This window comes from Callospermophilus lateralis, chromosome 7 (assembly GCF_048772815.1).
Source record: "Callospermophilus lateralis isolate mCalLat2 chromosome 7, mCalLat2.hap1, whole genome shotgun sequence".
NCBI lineage: Eukaryota > Metazoa > Chordata > Mammalia > Rodentia > Sciuridae > Callospermophilus > Callospermophilus lateralis.
Genome location: NC_135311.1, coordinates 104,445,765 through 104,467,019, shown reverse-complemented (window position 1 = coordinate 104,467,019; position 21,255 = coordinate 104,445,765). Strand labels below are relative to the sequence as shown.

Sequence of the window (21,255 nt, the reverse complement as noted above, 5' to 3'; positions counted from 1 at the left end):
TATCCTTAGTATTGGGATGCATCTAACAAAAAGTGACATCTTTGGATGCAGGAAGTTATTATTTTTAAAGTAATGTCTAACCTTAAGAATGTCCTCCTCTCCTCTTAAGTTTGTATCCTATAAGAAGTATTAGCAGGCTGGGCTCAGTGGTGCACACCTATAATCCCACTGGCTTGGGAGGCTGATACTGGAGAATTGCAAGTTCAGTGCCAGCCTTGGCAACTTATCGAGGGGCTAAGTAATTTAGTGAGATCCTGTCTCAAAAAAATAAAAAGGGCGGATATGTAGCTCATACCATAGCCCCTGAGTCAAATGCCCAGTACCCAAAAAACAAACACAAAAATATATTATCAGTTGTCATTTCACTGTGAAAAATTACTCCTGATTTTGGCTTTTCTTTTTAATTCAATAGCCCCCCCCCCCCCCTTTTTCCATCTCCATCTCTTTGCTATGTATTTGACGTTTAAAATATCCTCCCTGGGGCTGGGGATTGTGGCTTAGCGGTAGAGTGCTTGCCTTGCTCGTGTGAGACCCTGGGTTTGATCCTCAGTGCTACATAAAAATAAATAAGTGAAATAAAGGTATTGTGTCCAAATACAACTAAAAAATAAATATTAAAAAAAATAAATTATCCTCCCTTAGTTTGGTGTGGTGGCACATGTCTGTAATCCCAGTGACTTGAGAGTCTGAGGCTGGAGGATTGCAAGTTTGAGGCAAGCATCAGCAATTTAAGTGAGGCTCTAAGCAACTTAGCAAGACTCTGTCTCAAAATTAAAAGGGCTGTGGATATGACTCAGTTTTTGAGTGCCTCTGGTTTCAATTTTCAGTACCCAGCAGATGCACCCCCCCCTTCAAAAAACCCCACAGAAAATGTCCTCCTTTGGACAACATATAGATAGATACCTATTTAATCTCTGTGATTAGTACATAAATGTCATTAGTGCTATATTTTCTGAATGGTTATACTATTTCATAATTATAAATTAAAAGTTAAATAAAAGAGAAAGTGATGGAAAATATATATAAGGAAAATGCTAACTATGGCAAAGCTGAGAAACAGCATTAATATTCAACATAAAAGAGCTTAAGAAAAAAATTAAAATTGTTACAGAAAAAGAGAATACCAGAGGCCCAGTATGGTATAGATAATGTTCTTTGACAAGAACAGATATAAATTAGAAATCCCTTAACAAAAGAGCAGCCACCTGCCCCCTCACATATATACTTCTAAATAATTCATCAGTGAAAGTAGAAAACATAATGGAGATTGTGAAATATTTAAACCTGAATGATAATAAAGGGACCATGTGGTAAAACCACATCTAAAGAAGTCTATGATTTGTAATCTTGATGAATGTATTATAAAATGGAGATTAAAAATTAATGGGCTATGCATACTTTAAAAAAAATTAGAAGATAGAAGAAATTAGAAGAAAAAAACAAGTGGAATACATTAATGAAGTGGGAGATAAGTGTTAGAGAGCATCAATAAACTGAAAGCTCATTCTGTGTAAAAGGATAATGAAATCAACCCTTAGATCATTTGGAGAAATAAAAGCAGAGGTGTAAATAGCAATATTAAGAATGAAAAGGAAGAGAAATGCATATATATAGTAGAGATAAAAATTGTCAGTGAGCTACTGTGAAAATTTTTTGTCAATAAATTTGCAAGCTTATGTGAAAACAGATGATTTCCTTGAAAAGTAAACATCACCAGAATTAACTGAAGATGAAATTTGAAACCTAAATAATACCAGACCATTAAAGAATCTACTCACAAAAAAGTACCAACTTTTAACCAAAGCTTCTAGGAACAGATAAGCCTACTATTAGAAATAAGGGAGGGTGGGTGCTGGGGTTGTGGCTCAGGGGTAGAGTACTTGCCTAGCACTTTTGAGGTACTGGGTTCCATCCTTGACACTACATAAAAATAAATAAGTAAATAAATAAAATAAAAGTATTGTGTCCATCTATAACTAAAAAAATCAAAGGAATAAAAAGGAAATAAGGGAGATTCTCCAGAATAGAGAGAGTCTTCAATTTTATAAAGGTGATGTAACCTTAGTATAAAAATCATGCAAAAGACAGTAATTTTTTTTTCCCTTTGCTGATTCTGGGGATTGAACCCCCAGCAAGATGGAGGTGCCTGCTTTTGCTGTTTCTTCACAGTATTATCCTCTGTAGGTCCTCGTGAATGCTGTAAAATCAGAATGAAAAAGTTAAAAAAAAAAACAACAAAACAAAACGTGGTATAGAAAGAACATGAAGAGTTTGGTGCAGCAAGAGGAAGGGTGTGCAATGCAGCAGTGAATGAAAGGTTAAGACCTGGCCAGTTTCCAAGAGGCTTCTCCCTGAGAAGCCATGAGAGGGGCATTGGATAGTGGGAGATGCAGGGTTTTGCTTTTGTTTCACAAGTTGTGGGGAATTGATCTGGAAGAATGATATAAAAAGTAAAATTACTTGGTATTTGTGTGGAAATGTTGAGAATGAGGACATGTTGGATCTCTGTGAAGTAGAGAGAAAGGAAGCCCCGGGTGGGGGGTGTGTGTGTGTGACAGTGGAAAGGTTGGTTGGGCCAAATTTTGAACAGTCTTGAATGTCATTAGGAGATAATGTTGACTTTATTAGTTTGTGGGGAGACTTTTATACATGTGGGTCTCCCTTTTTTTTTTTTAAAAAATAGTTGTTACAAATAGATAATTTTTAAAATATTTATTCTTAAGTTTTAGGTGAACACAATATTTGTATTTTACATTTATGTGGTGCTGAGGATGGAACCTAGTGCCTTGTGCATGCTAGGCAGGCACTCTACCACTGAGCCACAACCCCAGCCCACATGTGGGTCTCTTATAACTGTTGGTGCTTTAGAAATATTTCTCTTGAGATAGCAAAGACTGTAAATTAGTAGGTGGCCAGATTTATCGGCTTCCGTGGTTCATGCCCGTAATCCTGATTACTCTGGAGGCTAAGACAGGAGAATTCCAAGTTAGAGGCCAGCCTCTGCAACCTAGTGAGACCTTGTCTCAAAATTAAATAAAAAGGGTAGGGATGTTGCTCAGTGGTGGCCAGATTGAAAGCTGTCAAATTGCATTATGGTGAAAGCCTGTTTTATAGCCATCCTGAATGAGCCAATCTCAAATGATGAAAGTCTGAAATAAAATAGTTGATGAACAATAGTTCAGAGGTACTATGGGCATATCTTGTGGTGATGGAATGAGGGAGAATTTGAATAGACCTTGGAGACTTCTATCTGAGTTGATTAGGTGACTGGTAAGCTTACATTAAGGAACCTGAGAGAAAGAACAGGCATTTGGGAATGGGTTAACAACAGCTTTGTTGAGATATAATTCACATATCATACAATACACACATTTAAAGTATGCAGTTAATGTTGACAGTATTTTCAGATTTTTAAAAACCACTGTCACAGTCAATTTTAGAATATTTTCATCATCTCATAAAGAAACCCAGTACCCATCAGCATTCACCATTGCACCACCTCCTCTAGCCTGAGGTGATCATTAATCAACTTGCAGTCTTTATGAATTTTCCCCGTCTGGATATTTTCTTTCTTTTTTGTGGGGAGGGTGGAGTGGGCACTGGGGATTAAACCCAGGAGCCACATCCACAGTTCTTTTTATTTTTTTTATTTTGAGACAGGCTCTTGCTAAGTTGCTAAGGCTGGCTTTGAACTCATAACTTGTGTTCTTCCTGCCTTAGTCTCCCGAGATGCTGTATTTACAGGCATGAGCCACTGTGCCCAGCTCTTTTGGATATTTCCTATAAATATAATCATATAACCCTTGGTTCTAAGTGACTAGGTTCTTTCTCTTAACATAATGTTTTCAAGGTTCACCTATGAGATCACTTGTGTTATACTAATTTCTGCATTTTATGTCCTGTACTAGAGGCAGGGACTGTTGTTTTGTATTTCAGAGCTGTGCTGTTATGGTTTAGATATGAAGTATCCTCCAACAAAAGCTCATGTGTGATACAATGCAAGGAAGTTTAGAGGTGAAACGATTGGGTTGTGAGTTTTAATCAGTGCATTCATCCCCTAATAGGGATTAACTGTGTGATAACTATAGGCAGGTAGGATGTGGTTGGATGAGGTGGGTCATTGAGGGGAATGTATTTTTGGGGTATATATTTTGTCTGTGGTGAGGGGAGTCTCTCTCTACTTCTTGATGGCCACGTCATGCTTTCTTCCACCACATTCTTCCTCCATGATGTTCTACGTCACCTTGGGTCCAGAGCAATGGAGCTAGCTCTATGTGAACTAAGGCCTTGGAAGCTGTGAGCCCCCAAATTAACTTTTCCTCCTTAAAATTGTTCTTGTCAGTTCTTTTGGTGACAACAGTGAAAAAGCTGACTAAAACATGTATCTAGCATATATTTTTGTGTTTAGTTATTAAGTACTACTATATTTTGTATGTAGACTCACAAAATAGTTGATGTATGATAACTTAGAAGGTTAACTCAGTTAACCACAAAATTAAGTTAACCAGAATAAACTGCTTACATGCTTCTCCACTGAGGTATGTCTATATTTGCTGTCATGGAATAAGTAGGTACTATGCCTATCCAATCCTAGTTCTGCCATTAGTTCTCCTTTTTAAAAAAAATTCTTTTTAGATATATATAACTGTAGAGTGTATTTTGACATATTATACATATATGGAGTAAATTTATTGTAATTAGGATTCTATTTTTATGGTTGTACATGATGTGCAGTTACATTGGTTATGTATTTATACATGAGGATAGGAAAGATATGTCCAATTAATTCTCTTTCCTATTCCCATCCCCACCCTTCCTTCATTCCCCTTTATTTAATCCAATGGACTTCTGTTCTTCTCCTCTCTAACCTCCCTTGTTGTGGGTTAGTATGCACATATCAGAGAGAACATTTGGCTTGTGTTTTTTGGGGGACTTGGCTTATTTCATTTAGCATGATATTCTTCAGTTCCATCCATTTACTGGCAAATGCCATAATTTCATTCTTCTTTATGGTTAAGTAATATTCCAGTGTGTATATATGTCACATTTTCTTTATCCATTCTTCTGTTGGAGGTCATCTAGGTTGGTTCCATAGCTTGGCTATTGTGAATTGAGCTGTTGTGAACATTGATGTGGCTGTATCACTGTACTATGATGATTTTAAGTTCTTTGGATATAGACCGAGGAGTGGGATAATTGGATCAAATGGTTGTTCCATTACAAGTTTTCTAAGGAGTCTCCATACTGTTCTCCACAGTTTTTACACCAATTTGCAGTCCCACCAGCAACATATGAGTGAACCTTTTTCCCTCATATCCTTGCTAATGTTTATTGTTACTATTCTGACTGGAGTGAGATGGAATCTAAGCATAGTTCTAATTGCTAGAGACATTGAACATTTTTTTCATATATTTTTTGACCATTTGTATTTCTTCCTCTGTGAAGTGCCTTTGCCCATTTATTGATTGGGTTATTTGGTTTTTTTGGCATTAAGTTTTGAGTTCTTTGTATTTCCTGGAGATTAATCTGCCATTAATTCTTTGAATGACTTTGGGTAAGTCCTGATACTCTCTGAAGATATTTTCCTTACCTGAAAATAGGAGTAAAATTTCCTTCCCAATCTTAAACTGAGGAATGAGGAAGATAATTCCCATGGATGGAACTGTATAGAGGTGAGGTTCATTCAGATGGTCTCTGGGAATAAATGAATAAATATTTCATTCTGTTACCAAATATTCCTGGGACAAAAGTAGTCTCCACATGTAGCTTTTTTTCCCAAGTGGCATTTTTGTTTTTCCTCTTGAACCTTTTCAATTCTCATTTTCAAAGTCTCTGATTTTCTTTGGTATATGGTTTCTCTTGTCACCCGCTTGGGGCATTTGACATATCCCATGCTCTCTAGTCTGGAATACTATACTCATTTCTTAAGGACATTGACCTATTGACCTGTTGACTCCTTATTTTACATAATTTCCTGTTTCTTTCCTTAATTCCTGTTGTCTTAACATAATGCATGTAGTTAAAAACCTATCTACCTTTCCCAAACAATTTAAGTGAATTTTTTGTGTGTGTGCAGTGGGTGTTGGGGGCTGAACCTTGGTCCTCTCACATGCTGGGCAAGTGCTCTCCCATTGAGCTATATCCCCAGATCTCCAAAATAAACAACTTATAAACATAGTTCCCTTTCCCATCATTTGTAGAGTTGTTCATGCTTTTCTTTAGAAAACATATACATGTAAATATATATTTTTTAAAATCAAGGATTAATTGAATTTTAAAAACAAATACAAGCTATCAATATATTCTGAAATTGCCAGTACACCTGTGGTACAGCTGTCAAGTGAAAGATATCTTTATAACTTGGTGGTCACAAGTTAAAGAAAAACAAAAACAAAAATTAAAACCATTTCACAGAAAGGAAGGGAATAATATGAAAATAGCTCAAGAAATACAATAATGAGCAAAAATATATGGGGAAGGAGGAACGTGTACTTTTGACTTCACTGAGAAACCAAGAGGAGACTGGTCTACCTAAATGTGTACTTTAGTGCCATGTGTCAAAATAAATATCCAGTGTCTTGGGAGGCTGAGGCAGAAGGATTTCAAGTTTCAGCTGCAGCAACTTAGCAAGACTCTCAGCAACTTGGAGAGCCCCTGTCTCAAAAAATAAAAAGGACTGGGGTTGTAGCTCAGTGGTAAGACATTTCTGGGTTCAATCCCCAGTACCAATAAATAAATAAATAGCCCTAGATTTTCAAGACCTCATAGCAGTTCTGTTGGGGGAAGCAGACATATAAACAGATAATCACAATATAGTGTGAAAACTGCCACAGCAGAGCAGTGTTCAAGTGGATATGAGAGCATCTGGAAAAAGGGATTGGACAGTGTTTGAAGCAGATGTCATCTGGCATTTCTTTACTACAAGCATAACACAGAAGCAGCCTGATGAAGAACAACTGCCTTCTTTGAGCTTCACAATAACCTGGGGAGGTGTAGGTTTCTGACTCACATTTTAGTGAGCAATTTAAAGCTTAGAAACTGTATGGTTGGTTCTTAAACATAGATTACAGGTTCAGCTTCTGTGTGTCTCCCCTCCCCCTCCCACTAGGACCATGCCCCTTATGCAGGCATAGAAAGTGTCTGTGCAGGGCAATAAACTTGTATTGCCAGCCCCTTTCCTTTGCTTCTCCCTCCTTCAGCAAAACTCGAGTCTCAGCTTTTCTGTCTAGCCTGCTTCCAGTGTCCTCTGTGCATTGAGTATTCCAGTGCTGTAGCAGTAGTGAATATTGCTGATGTCATTGTTTGCCTTATTGGGATTTTGCTCTTTGTTTCACAGGGAGCTGTGATTGGTATAGACGATGAGGACGACAGCACCTTCACAATAACTGTTGATCAGAAAACCTTCCATTTCCAGGGTGAGCTGAAAGAAAAGATTCTTTCTCTTCATAGTCCCAACTGCTTCTTTCCTTCTCTTTTGGGTTGTTTGCTGAATGACTTGAATGGTTTTGCAACTGATCCTGCATGAACGAGTGCACAGGAACGTTCTGGATGAAGTGGTACTGCAGGTTAGGCAGGGATTTGTATCTGCAGTGGAAACAGATCTATTTGAATCGACTGTGGACTGGCGGCAATTGGAGATTAACAATTTAAAGGATAAAAATCAGAAAAAAGAGTAATGGGCTGCTGCTGCTGCTGGCTTGTGTTTACAGAAGGTTGCTGATCTTCTTTATCAAGGAGTGTGATTCTGCTTCTGCATGAAGAGTCTAAAGACTGATTGTGAAGGTTGCAGTGTTTGTCCATGTTAAACTCAAAATGTAAATTAAATTGAAGCTGGCGGCAACCTTTGGCTTTAAGGTTTTGCTCTGCTTCAAGAAGTACAAGTTTGCATTCATTTCATCTGCATTTCTGTGTCTGTATGCCAACCATCATTTCTCTGCTATTATCCTTTTTATAGTTAATAACACCAATGCCATCTGCCACTGCTATGTTTCGGCATTGCATGCTATGGTTCACCGGTAGAAAGGGTAAGGTACTGTATGATCATTCTCATTTCATCTTGCTTTGAAAGCTCTAAACCTGCAAATAAAAGTCAATTTTTATGATCTGTGCTAATGCATCTCTTCCATTAGGAGTACTTATTAGTTTTGGTACTAATATTTGTTGTTTTGTCTATCCAAATTAAACTCTTATTTTATGTTTAAAGCAGTCCAAGAAACTTAGAAATGGAAACATTTGGAGATGTTAGCACTTTCTCTGAGCTACAAGTGATAATACACTGTTATAAATGTTAGGTATACCAAGATGAATAAATATTAAATAAATTTATAGTTTAAAAATGTTTTGGTTAGGAAGTCTAACAGTGATCAGATATACAATATGAGGTCTGCAGGCAGCTATTGTCCTTCTGTGATAAGATGCTATATTGAGGGTGTTTTTCTTCATTGTCTTGTTTGAGAAATTGACACAGAAAAATATGCTGCTTATATACAATAAAAACAAACCAATGTACTCAGTAGTGATATCTCTAATGCTTTCTCCTGTTTATTCTTATAATATTTACTGTTTGGTAAACTTATTTTATTCAGAGCTGTTAAATAATTAAATAATGTTGCTTTTCTGAATTTTTCCTCTACATTTAAATTCATAAAGCAGTTTTAATTGTATTATGAAAACCCAGTCTTTATTTTTAGGTTAAGTATGTAAAAGCTACTTATAAACCAAAGCAGATAATTTCCACACACTGGAACTCTTTTCTTGAATGAAGTTGAATAATGCTTTTCAAGCAAGAGCTGCAGGTGTAGGTAAAAGCTGCAATACGGAATTTTCTCCTCTGCAGTTACTAAAGAGGCACCTCCTTTGGACTCCCAAGAACCTGTGTTTGCTTGTTTAAAGGAGAAGTGACTTGAATCTCTAGAGCAAAGGCACCTCTAACTTCTTATTTATTTTTAAATTATTTATGCTAAACTGATCTACACTTTAACACTCTCATATTGATGTGACTTGCTTATAAAACAAGATATTCCTTAATGGATTGTTTAAACGATAAAGATAAACGATAAAGTTATGTATATTTTAAAAATGAATTCTTAGTTCCGAGACTGTCAGACTGATTATTTTCTACTTAATAGTAATAGGAGTTTTTAGGCAACATGAGATCTAGCTTTTGCAAAGAACTCAGTGGTAAGGCAATATTTATTTATTTTTGGCAGTAATGAGAGATATTTCACCTTTATTGCTCATGAGAAAATCTCTACAAAATTTTAAAAGTTTCTCATGTCTTATCTTAAATTCTTTACTAAGAAGTGAAAGCAAATTTTGGCTGATATGCATTAACATGTTTAAATATGCTAGAGTTTTTATTTATTTAATTTATGTGTGTGTGTGTATGATGTTAGAGATTGAACCCAGGGCCCTATGCATGGTAGGCAAGTACTCTACAAATAAGCTACATGCCAAGTCCAGTTTTTATTTAACATGCCAGGATTTTTAAAAGTAAATGATGAGAGCTGGGGTTGTGGCTCAGTGATAGAGTGGTTGCCTAGTGTGGGTGAAGCACTGGGTTTGATCCTCAGCACCATATAAAAATAAATAAATAAAAATAAAGGCATTGTGTCCACCTACAACTAAAAAAATATTTAAAAATTTAAAAAATAATGCATTTATAAAACACACTCTACTGTCAGTTATTAAAGGGAAAGTTATGGATACATTTATTTATGCATTCAACATCTGTTGGTCTAAAATTAATCTGTAAAACATATAAAACTCCTTGCCCTCTTGGGCCATCCATTCCAGTAGAGAGAAAGCCAGTATATAAGATATTAGTACAATATAAGGGATTGATAAGACCTGAGTTGGGGGAATAAAGCAGGAAAAGAGAAAATGAAATAGGAGTGTGAGAGAGAGAGAGAGAGAGAGAGAGAGAGAGAGAGAGTGTGTGTGTGTGTGTGTGTGTGGAAATTTTAGATAGGGTGGTCAGGAAAAGACTCACCAAAATAGTGACTTTTGGTAAAAGAGCTGAAGAAAATGAGGGAAAAAGTTAAATGACTGTGTTGAGTGAGGTGGGTAGGCACATCACTCAGGCCAAGGGAGTAATATGTATGAAAGAGCCTTCCTGCCATATTTAAAGGACAGCAAGAAGGTTGGCTGAGATGGTATATGGATAGCCATTGAGGAGACTAGAGGGAGATGAGATCCAAGAGGTAACAGGAGCCCAACTGTGTGAGGTTTTTATAAGAACCTTGAATTTTACTGAGATGAAAGGCCATTAGAGGATTTTGAGCAGAGGAATGACTTGATGTGACTCATGGTTTTTCTTTTTTTTAAATATCTTTATTTGTTTATTTTTGTGTGGTGCTGGGGAGTGAACCCAGGGCCTCACATATGGGAGGCAAGCATTCTACCACTGAGCTACAACCCCAGCCTGTGACACATGTTTTAACAGGATCATTCTGGCCACTCTGTTGAAAATAATATGCAGAGGGACAAAGATAGAAGAAGAGGAAGTATTTTGGAGGCGTTGAACCTAGAAGAGAGAGTGTGATAGTTCCCATGTGATAGCAGTAGGGGTAGGGAGGCAATGAGAAGTGGTCAAATTGTGTGTTAATCAACCTTAGTGAGCTGTAATTAACCTAAAATAAAATGTACACATTATATAGTTCAGTGAGTTTTGACAAATTTATTTACTCGTAACTACCATCACAATGAAGATATAGAACACTTCCATCACTCCAAAAGATTGCTTGAATGCCCCTTTTGGTCAGTCTCCACTCCCAACCCCTATCCCCAGACAGCCACTGATCTGCTTTCTATCGGTATAGTTTAGCTTGGAATCATATAGTGTGTCTCTCTTTTAGTTCAGATAATGTTTGCTGCATGTATTAGCAGTTCCTTTCATTTTGCATGTGATAGAAAGAAAAGTTGACCCCAAGATTTTTGGTTTGAGTTGCCGTTAACTGAAGGTGGAGGATTGAAGGATGTAATAGTTTTGGAGACGGGTAATGTGGGCACCAGGAGCTTAGCTTTAGACATGTTTATTAAACAAGTTTTAGAAGTCCACCCAGTTGCCAAATGGAGATGTCAAGTAGGCAGTTGGAGTGTGGAATTCAGGGGGAAAGTTTGGGCTGGAGTAATAAATTTGGGGACTCATTAGCATGTGGCACATGGGTGGTATTTATATATTTATTTATAGATAGAAAGATTTAAGTACTGAGCCCGGGTCTTGAACATTTACACAGAGGGTATTAAGATGAGGCAGAATTAGCAGAAGGGATTGAGAATAAAGGAGGAAAAAAACCCAAAATGAATGTGATACCATGGAAGCCAAGGGAGCAGATGTTTCTAGGAGGAGAGGTAGATCAGCAACTAAGTCAAATGCTGCTGGCAGACCAAGTAAGACAAGGACACAGAAATTATCCCAGGATTTAATAATGAAACCTTGAGAAGAGCAATTTTAAGATAGGAGTATAGACATTGCTTTCAAGTTCTGCTCTAAAGGGAAGGTGAGAAATATAGCAGTAGCTGGAGGGGGAAGTGGGTGCAAGTGAATTTTTTTTTAGGATAAGAAAAATAATAGCATGTTTCTGTGTTGTTGGCAGCAATTCAGTAAAGAGGGAAAAATTGATGGTGTGGAAAAGAAAAAGGGCTAATTGTTAGATCAGTGTCTTGGAGAAGGCGGGTAGTTAGTTATCTAAGGCATTGCCATTGGCTAGAAGAGTTCATAGTAAAATAGCTTTGAGTGTTAATGGGACCTCAAATGAATTAAAGTAATGATAATGGGGGGAAGGCAAATGTGATTCTCAGGAAGTAAATCACTAGGAACTGGGAAATGGGAGACTAGAGAATTAAGAGTAGCAACTGTGATGTTCTTGGCTTGACTTAACTTTGGATGTTGTAAACATCTGAAACAGAGAATCCAGAAGAACAGAGGTGGCGAGGGGTCCTCTTATATTTAAGGACACAAATGATGATAATTAAAGCTGAGTCTGAGCTGCAAGTGGAGATTTGTTATCATCAGCATATTACTGGTAGGTGGAACTAGAAGTTGAAAATTTGAATGTCCAAGAGTGAGGCAGGTAAGTAAACCAGTGAAGGGTGAAGCTGGATAATGATTAGCAATTTCAGGCTGGAGTTGTAGCGCAGTGGAACAGTTCTTGCCTAGTATGTGTGAGGCACTGGGTTCGATAGTCAGCACGTAGATAAATAAAATAAAGGTCTATTGACAACTATAAAATATTAAAGAAAAAAAAGATTAGCAATTTGGAGCTTTGATGCCCTGTTCAAAGCGTAGCTGCTACTTATAGATACTTACAGGCTTTTGGTGATGCTTATCCAGTGATGGCCAGTCCATGTTTTTTTAAGAGAAGCCAGAAATCCAGAGTTGGTTTTTGTTTAGTTTTGTTTTGCCAGTCAGGTTGAGTGTGATGTGCATGTGAAATATCCAGATTTAAGTCTCTAGATGTAAAAATATATTTACTTTGGTCAAACAAAGTGCATCTATGGGCTAGATAAAACCTTTGGATTTTTCAATCTTTGGTAAAAACCATGGTAGTAGTGAGTATGAGCCACCTGGGAGATCAAAGGGAGACGAGAGCTGGGGATTAAACCTTGGATCACACTGGGATGGAACTGCCAGCAGGCTCAGAGGGATGATCAGAGAAGGTAGGATGAAAGCTCTTAGTTTTAACCATTTGAAATTAATTTTTTGTAGATCAAAAGTAGTCTCTCATCAGCAGTTCATGTAGCTTAACATAATATAGTTCATACCAGTGATAAGGAAAAAAAATTCAGTTAAATTTTACCTTCAAATCAAATTGTATGTATTTAATGATTTAATATATGTAATGATTGATAACAGTTTTTAAAAATTTTTTTGGTAGTTGTAGATAGACAGAATCCCTTTACTTTGTTTATTTTTATGTGGTGCTAAGGATTGAACCCAGTGCCTCACACGTGCTAGGCAAGCACTCTGCCACTGAGCTACAGCCCCAGCCCGCATAGTATATTGGAATGATGATAATGATAGTGAATATTTATCAAATGTTTATTTTATACTAGGTATTTCTCAGGGTTTTTTTGTTTTTGTTTTTTGGTAACGGGGATTGAATTCAGGGTCACTCGACTACTGAGCCACATCTTCAGCCTTATTTGTATTTTATTTAAAGACAAGGTCTCACTGAGTTACTTAGTGCCTTGCTATTGCTGAGGTTGGCTTTGAACTCACAATCTCCTGCTTCAGCCTCCCCAGCAGATGGGATTTTTTTACAGGTGTGCATCACTGCTCCTGGTAGGTTTTTTTTGTTGTGCTGGGAAAACCTAGTCTCATACTTGCTTGGCAAGCGCTCTGCCACTGAGGTTCATCGTCAGCCCTCTACTCAGTTTTATCTTTATTGAACTATGCAGTTCTTGCAACTTTATGAAGTAGGTACTATTTTTTTAAATTTTATTTTATAAATAAGGAAACTGGTCACAAACAGAGTCATAAGGCAGAACTGGAATTTGAACACCACATTTGTACTTTATAGCCATTCTCTCTTAGTTGTTACAGAATTATTTTAGAGATTTGTCAACTAGCTGATAATGACTTATCATTTTATCAAAAAAGAAATTTTAAATCAATGCCACTTAATGCAATTTTTAAATATGGTCTTGATTTTAATGTTCTGCATGTTCCATTACTTAGTAGAGATAGTAACAATAACAGTGGTGGTAACAATAGCTACTACTACTACATCTAAATATTTATTATGAACCACTAACTGTTTAACTGACAGCATACATCACTTACAAAATTACTGAACTCCATAACTTTGAGGTTGTTTCACTTCTAGTTTTTTTTCTTTTTAGTTATACATGATAGTAGAAATGTATTTTGAATATATATATATATATATATATATATATATATATATATATATATATATGCGTGCAGTATAACTTCCCATTCTTATGTTTGGTTGTACAAGATGTGGAGTTAAACTGGACGTGGTTTCATATATGAAACTAGGAAAGTTATGATTGATGACTTCTAGTTTTAGAGTTGAAGAAACTGAATCTCAGGGAAGTTGAGTGGCAGAGCCAGAATCAGTGCCCAGGCCAATCTAGATCAGTGGTTCTCAAAGTGTGGTTCCAGACCAGGAGGTCAACATCACGTGGGAACTTATTAGAAATGCATGTTCTTGCCCTCTGCACCCCCATTGCTGAGTCAGAAACTCTGGGAATGGGTTCTCTCTAGTGATTCAGGTGTGTTTTAAAGTTTGACAACTGTGGGTCAGGAGTCAGAGGAGGTTTCACATACTATTCCACTTTTCTTTTTTAACAATCTTATGCATTGGATAGAATTACTCTCAATTTATAGATAAGAGAAATGAGGCATTCTCACTTCTTAGATTGTTTCTTGCTGTGATCTAGCCATCAGCAAACCTGGTATGTGAAAAATCTGAACTTTTTAAAGATGAGAATTATGGATATGTATGTCATTAGTTCTTCTAAAATAATCCTTTGCTTTCAAGGCACTTACTGAGGACTTCCTTTATGGAGTATATTCTCCAAAATAATTTCATGTATGAAATTTGTTTGCAATGTATTTGTGCATACTTTAGAGTAGCAATTTGCTAAGACAAAATGCAGCATGTTTAGACATTAAAAAAGTGCTTAAATGTGAAGAACTTTGAGGAACTATATAAGTCTCAGTAGAAGTTAAGACTGTGGTGGTTCTGATAACCAATCTTTTCAACCCTCTGTTAGAGCTTCCTTATTTATTAAAATGCAGAATTACTACAAATGATGCAATGGTTAATGTTATGGTGAAGGAAAGTGTTTAATTTAGAAAGGTTATATTGATCAAGTGTATTAGGATGTCGCTGCTCCCACTGCATTAACATCAATCAGCTCAGCATGGTACATCTGCATCATTAATCATTTAGAAGAATAGACAGTAAATCATTAGACTAAAACATAGTTGTGGGCTTAAATGTCTTCTGTTTTAAAAATAAGCATCTCAGCATTATAACTCACAAGCAGATGCAATTATCTTCACTTTAACTATTGACTTAAAAAATTTCCTGCAGAGGAAATTTTTGATAATCTCCCCCCCCCAAAAAAAAATCCTTTACAGACATGTAAAGGAAGTAAGTTATAATTAATTCTCTAATTAGACACTATTATTTCAATGGGTGTTAAGTGGGGAAACACTATTAGATTCATGAATCAGGAGTTTGTTATATTACTGTAGGAGGGCTGGGTCTAACTGGTGTGCCTTTTTCTTAAAAAAATATTTTTTACTTGTAAATGGACACAATACCTTTACTTTATTTATTTATTTTATGTAGTGCTGAGGATTGAACCCAGTGCCTCACACGTGCTGGGCAATCACTCTACCACTGAGCTATGACTCCAGCCCATGCCTTTCTTCTTAATTTGCTCTGCTCAAGGTCTTCCCTAAATATTTGAAATTATAATCTTCTCAGGTTTAATTATGGATTGCTTGGCTTAGTGAGTAGATAGGATTAGAGAGGATGTTTTATTTTTATTAGTAATTTATATAGGTATATATTTTAAATATTTTTTGTTATACATGGATGCAGTATATTTATTCTGGGAAAATATAGAATAGTATAAAGATGATACTAATAATCACTCCTGGTCCTGCCACCTGAAGATAATTGTTACTAACATGCTTGTATATTTCTTTCTAATTCTTAGTTGTTTATTTGTATGATTTTTTAAGAGTAAGTCATTCCATGTAAATAAAGTTATCTAGCTTTCCAATTTTAAATATTATATTGTGACTATTTACCCCCTATAGTAAATATTCTAAGAAAACATGATTTTCAATGTTATACAATATTCTACTATGTGAATAATCATATTTAGCCACTGATTAGTGTTGTACAAGTTTTTCTCTATTTTAAATAATTCCATGTTTAATATCTTTGTACATAGGTTTTTAACCAAATGTCTGTTTTGTTTAGGATGAATATTCATTAAAGAATTTGTCAGAATAAAAGACATAGGTATTTTTAGTATTTCTGAAACAATATTTAATTTTTTTGTGTGTATTTGTGTGTGTGTGTGGTATTAGGAATTGAATGCAGGGCCTGGAGCATGCTAGCATGTGCTCTACCACTGAGCTATGTCACAGCCCTTTTAAAATTTTTGTTTTGAGACAAGATATTTCAGCATTGCCCAGGCTAGTCTCAAACTTGAGATCCTCTTGCCTGAGCTTCTCAGCTGGGGTTTCAGGCCTTTGCCACTGTGCCTGGCTTCTCAATTACTTTTAAGACGGTTTATGTTGATTTATACTCCTTTCTGCTTTATCACATCCCTCATCAGCACTTAGTATTACAATTTTTAAAAGTATGTCAACTCAGGGTCCCCCACCCCCTCACCAAAATATATTTCAATGTGTTAATTTCTCATTTGGTGACTTACTCATTTCCTGGTTGTTTTCATTATTGTTAGAGTGTTTCTCTTTTCTTATATCCTTTGGAAAGGTAATTATCCTGTAATCTGAGAAATTGCTGATATATATTGTTATCTTTTTTCAGTTTGGAACACACATTCACAGTTTGAAGAGTAAATGAAGATGCATAATGAAAAACTACTTTTGTGTATAATGTGTGTCTGAAAATGTGGATTAAAGTCAACTATGTTGAACAGTGACTTGAATGGTTATAGGAGGGTATATTCTTGCCACATATTATAAAGTTCTTATATTATAAAGTTCTTTACCTTGCCTTCTAAATATAATATTACTCATAGATTTTATCCCTTAACCTTCAAAAATGAACACTTGGGCAGTCACCTCAAGTTTAATCAGCCAGATTCTAAAGTATCTCATTGATGAAGATTTTGTTTTCAGCATGCCTAATGATTTCTCCATTATGTTTATAAAACATCTCTTTTTTTTTTGTCATTTCTATTGGTACTTTAATTTTTTTGTTTTTCTATTAATTGAAAAATATGGTAGGATGCAGAATGTATTCAGATACTTGTATGATCATAGCTCTTCAAATGGAGATGATGATGTGTTGTAAATATAAATCCTGGCAGCTTTGCAAGATGTGATGACACAAAATGTCCCTTTGTTGCTATAAGAAAAATCAGGCTGGGGTATAACTCAGTGGTAAAGTCCTAGCCTAGCATATTTGGGGGCCTGGGTTCGACCCCCAGCACACTCACCTCCAAATGCCAATTTTTCTGTGACGAGTCAGTATACAAGAAAAGTGCACATTTTATGAAATTTGAGTAGTCAAGTACTGTATATGTAAGATCTCATGCCTCAACAATCTTTAGGAGCATGAAACTACTTGAGGGACTTTTAATCTTTAAAGTGAATGTACTTGAATATAGGAATTCACTTAAGGGAATGATAAACCAAGCACAGTGATGAGACGGAAGAAAGTAAAGTTGCTATCGTTGAAGAAGAGGTTTGAGGGCCTGCAGTCCTGCCCCTTGGTAGTGCTTAGACACTGATAGAAAATACCAGTATTCTCTTTATTTCAGCCATTCATTCCTTTAGCTCATTTATTTTTAAATCAAATACTTGAGTGCTTATTGTAATACTGGGCTCCAGGCTAGATTCTGAGTATAATGGAGTGAGCAAAGTTCTAATCTTAAGAACTTTACAATTTGAAAGGCATTGTTCCAGAGGAGGCTTCCTGGTTGCACAAAATATTAGGTAGTTCTTGGATCCCCTCATTAAATAATCCTGAGTTAAAGCTCTAGTAATTCTGATAATGCCTGGACTACACTGACCTTGTTTTTTATTTTAAACTGCCAACTAACTGCTGAACTCTCCAAAGAAATACTTAGCTCTGCCAAGGTTGTCTTTGTCTTTTTAACCTTTTCATTCTTTCTTGGACATGCAGTTTATGAATATTCATTCTCATAATCAGGATGCTTTTATCAATTGTACTCCTCACCTAATGTCAGTTCAACATATGAAATAAAGTTGTGTTTTAGCATCTTTTTTTTTTCCGTAGTTAGACAATACCTTTATTTTATTTATTTATTTTCATGTGGTGCTGAGGATTGAACCCAGCCGCCTTGCATGTGCTAAGTGAGCACTCTACCGCTGAGCCACAACCCTAGCCCCTAGCATCGTATTTTCTTAATATTCACTTTAGAGAATCCTAAAACAGTTTTGAGTAATACCCTGAGGGAAAAATCAAATTCAAATTAATGATAAGAAAACTCCCTCTTTGCTAGATTGCTGGCTTTAATGAGGACATCTACTTTGGGTGACTGCCTAGTGGGAGGAATTGGGATTATATAAAAGAAAGTTGAGGTGATCCCCTTGCATATGGGTGATTTAGGTGAAGCAGGGAAGAGTGTCAGTGAGACTATTTATTTTTGGAGAAGCTGATTGGAATTTTTTTTAAAAAGGTGATTATAATACACTTTCTAAGTGAACCCCTGATAATAAAAGAAGGAGGTGCCATGGGGAGGAATCAGACACCAATGATGCAGTTAATGTTGTTCTGGGCACTATAATCCTTGTAGGTACCTCACATGTGCTTATGAGGTAGTCATTTATTCCCATTTTATAGGCAAGAAGACTGAGGCTTGCAGGAGTTTTTTTGTTTTGGGTTTGGTTTTTTAATTCAAGGTTACACATGTAGGAAGTAGCAGAGCTGGAATTCAAATCCATGCTCTTTTCTTTCTACAGTGCTGCGTATCCATGCCTTTCCTTTCTTGTTACCTCAGCCCACCCTGACTTATCATTTATTATACCTTAGCCTTCATTGCAGCCTTTGCTTCATTGTTGTTCTCTCTCCATTTAAACAGAGTAACATGCTTCTTATTCCAGTAGAATCTCAGTGTTTTTATGCTATCAGGTTGTTTTGGTTGTCCAAGTTTCTCCTTTGCTCAGTGTCTATCCAGGTTGAGGTTTGCCGTGGGAAATCTCACCTCTTTGAGGCAAGAGAACTCAGACATTGGTTGGAAAAGATGGGAGTGAACTGTGGCATGAGACATGAATGAGCAGATCTAATTTGATTATGTAGGAGGCTTAGAAGCCTGGCCAGAAAAAGGCCTGGGAATGCTCCCTGTATGGATTAAAGGAGTCAAACATTTACCTGTATCCTGTTTAATTTTATTCCTTTTCTGACTGTACAATTTTCTTTTTTTTTTTTAAAGATATTTTTTTTATTGGTTGTTCAAAACCCTACAAAGCTCTTGACATATCATATTTCATACATTAGCATACATTAGCTTCAAGTGAGTTATGAACTCCCTTTTTTACCCCAAGTAGAAATTGCAGAATCACATGGGTTACACATCCACATTTTTACATAATACCATACTAGTAACTGTTGTATTCTGCTGCCTTTCCTATCCTCTACTATCCCCCCTCCCCTCCCCTCCCATCTTCTCTCTCTACCCCTTCTACTGTAATTCATTTCTCACCTTGTTTGTTTTCCCATTCCACTTACAACCTCTTATATGTAATTTAGTATAACAATGAGGGTCTCCCTCCGTTTCCATGCAATTCCCCTTTTCTCTCCCTTTCCCTCCCACCTCATGTCTCTGTTTAATGTTAATCATTTCTTCCTGCTCTTCCTCCCTGCTTTATTCTAAGTTGCTCTCATTATATCAAAGAAGACATTTGGTATTTGTTTTTTAGGGATTGGCTAGCTTCACTAAGCATAATCTGCTCTAGTGCCATCCATTTCCCTGCAAATTCCAAGATTTTGTCATTTTTTAGTGCTGCGTAATACTCCATGGTGTATAGATGCCACATTTTTTTAATCCATTCATCCATTGAAGGGCATCTGGGTTGGTTCCACAATCTAGCTATTGTAAATTGTGCTGCTATGAACATCGATGTGGCAGTATCCCTGTAATACGCTCTTTTAAGATCTTCAGGGAATAGTCCGAGAAGGGCAATAGCTGGGTCAAATGGTGGTTCCATTCCCAGCTTTCCAAATTGGCTGCACCAATTTGCAGCCCCACCAGCAATGCATAAGAGAACCCTTTTCCCCACATCCTCGCCAGCACTTGTTGTTGTTTGACTTCCTAATGGCTGCCAATCTTACTGGAGTGAGATGGTATCTTAGGGTGGTTTTGATTTGCATTTCTCTGACTGCTAGAGATGATGAGCATTTTTTCATGTACTTGTTGATTGATTGTATGTCCTCCTCTGAGAAGTTTCTGTTCAGGTCCTTGGCCCATTTGTTGATTGGGCTATTTGTTATCTTATTGTCTAATTTTTTGAGTTCTTTGTATATTCTGGATATTAGGGCTCTATCTGACGTGTGAGGAGTAAATATTTGTTCCCATGATGTATAAAGTTACAACTATCTTATATTTGATAAAGGGGCTAAAAGCATGCAATGGAGGAAGAATAGCATCTTCAACAAATGGTGTTGGGAAAACTGGAAATCCATATGCAACAAAATGAAACTGAACCCCCTCCTCTCACCATGCACAAAAGTTAACTCAAAATGGATCAAAGACCTTGATATCAAATCAGAGACTCGGCGTCTGATAGAAGAAAAAGTTGGCTACGATCTACATATAGTGGGGTCGGGCTCCAAATTCCTTAATAGGACACCCATAGCACAAGAGTTAATAGCAAGAATCAACAAATGGGACTTACTTAAACTAAAAAGTTTTTTCACAGCAAGACTGTACAATTTTCTATGTTAACTGAGGGATTATTTTTCAGGTTGTTGAGGAAACCAAACCATTATATCTTCTTATTTTTGTTCCTTCTTTGTAGAGAAAGTCCTGCCTTCCTAGGAAGAATAAATGTACAGTGTGAAGTAACCAGTATTGCTTTGAGCATAGTGATTTAGTACAAATTATACTAAATGATAAATACAAATCCTAAGTTATAATGAGGACTGAACCAATGACATTTTGCTGTATCTAGATTATGCCTTACAAGGCAGGGTTAAAGTGTGTGGAATGTATTGGGGTTGTCTGAGCTCATACTGCAGTCTTGGTCTGAGAGTATTTGCTTTCTGAAAGAAAGGCAAAGATATTATGTTAACATCTTATAGCTAAATATAGAGAAGGAAGGAAGTAGCTTACTGCCAGCTCTCTGTCCCCAAGCAGAATTGTCTGGAGAAACTGTGAGGGCAAAGAGTGAAACCTTTAAAAGGTGGTTCATTAGGAATGTTATAAGTTGATAATGCAGAAATGCCTTCACTCTACTTTATACCCTGAAGAAATATTTGCATACTTTTAAGTCTAAAGGGCTTCTTTATCCACAGTGTGTAAGGAACAACATTAATTTTTAGACATCTC

At 36.5% G+C, this 21,255-nt stretch overlaps 1 protein-coding gene across 5 annotated transcripts in view; it reads left to right on the top strand.

Annotated features, from left to right (window-relative positions):
• Osbpl9 (oxysterol binding protein like 9) overlaps positions 1-21,255 on the top strand; it is a 136,299-nt gene that overhangs the window by 32,130 nt on the left and 82,914 nt on the right. For all 5 annotated transcript variants that reach the window (XM_076860429.2, XM_076860430.1, XM_077109923.1 and 2 more), the window contains exon 3: positions 7,337-7,415. In XM_076860429.2, the coding sequence (XP_076716544.1) occupies positions 7,337-7,415 (79 nt within the window). The remainder of the gene's footprint in view (positions 1-7,336; positions 7,416-21,255) is intronic.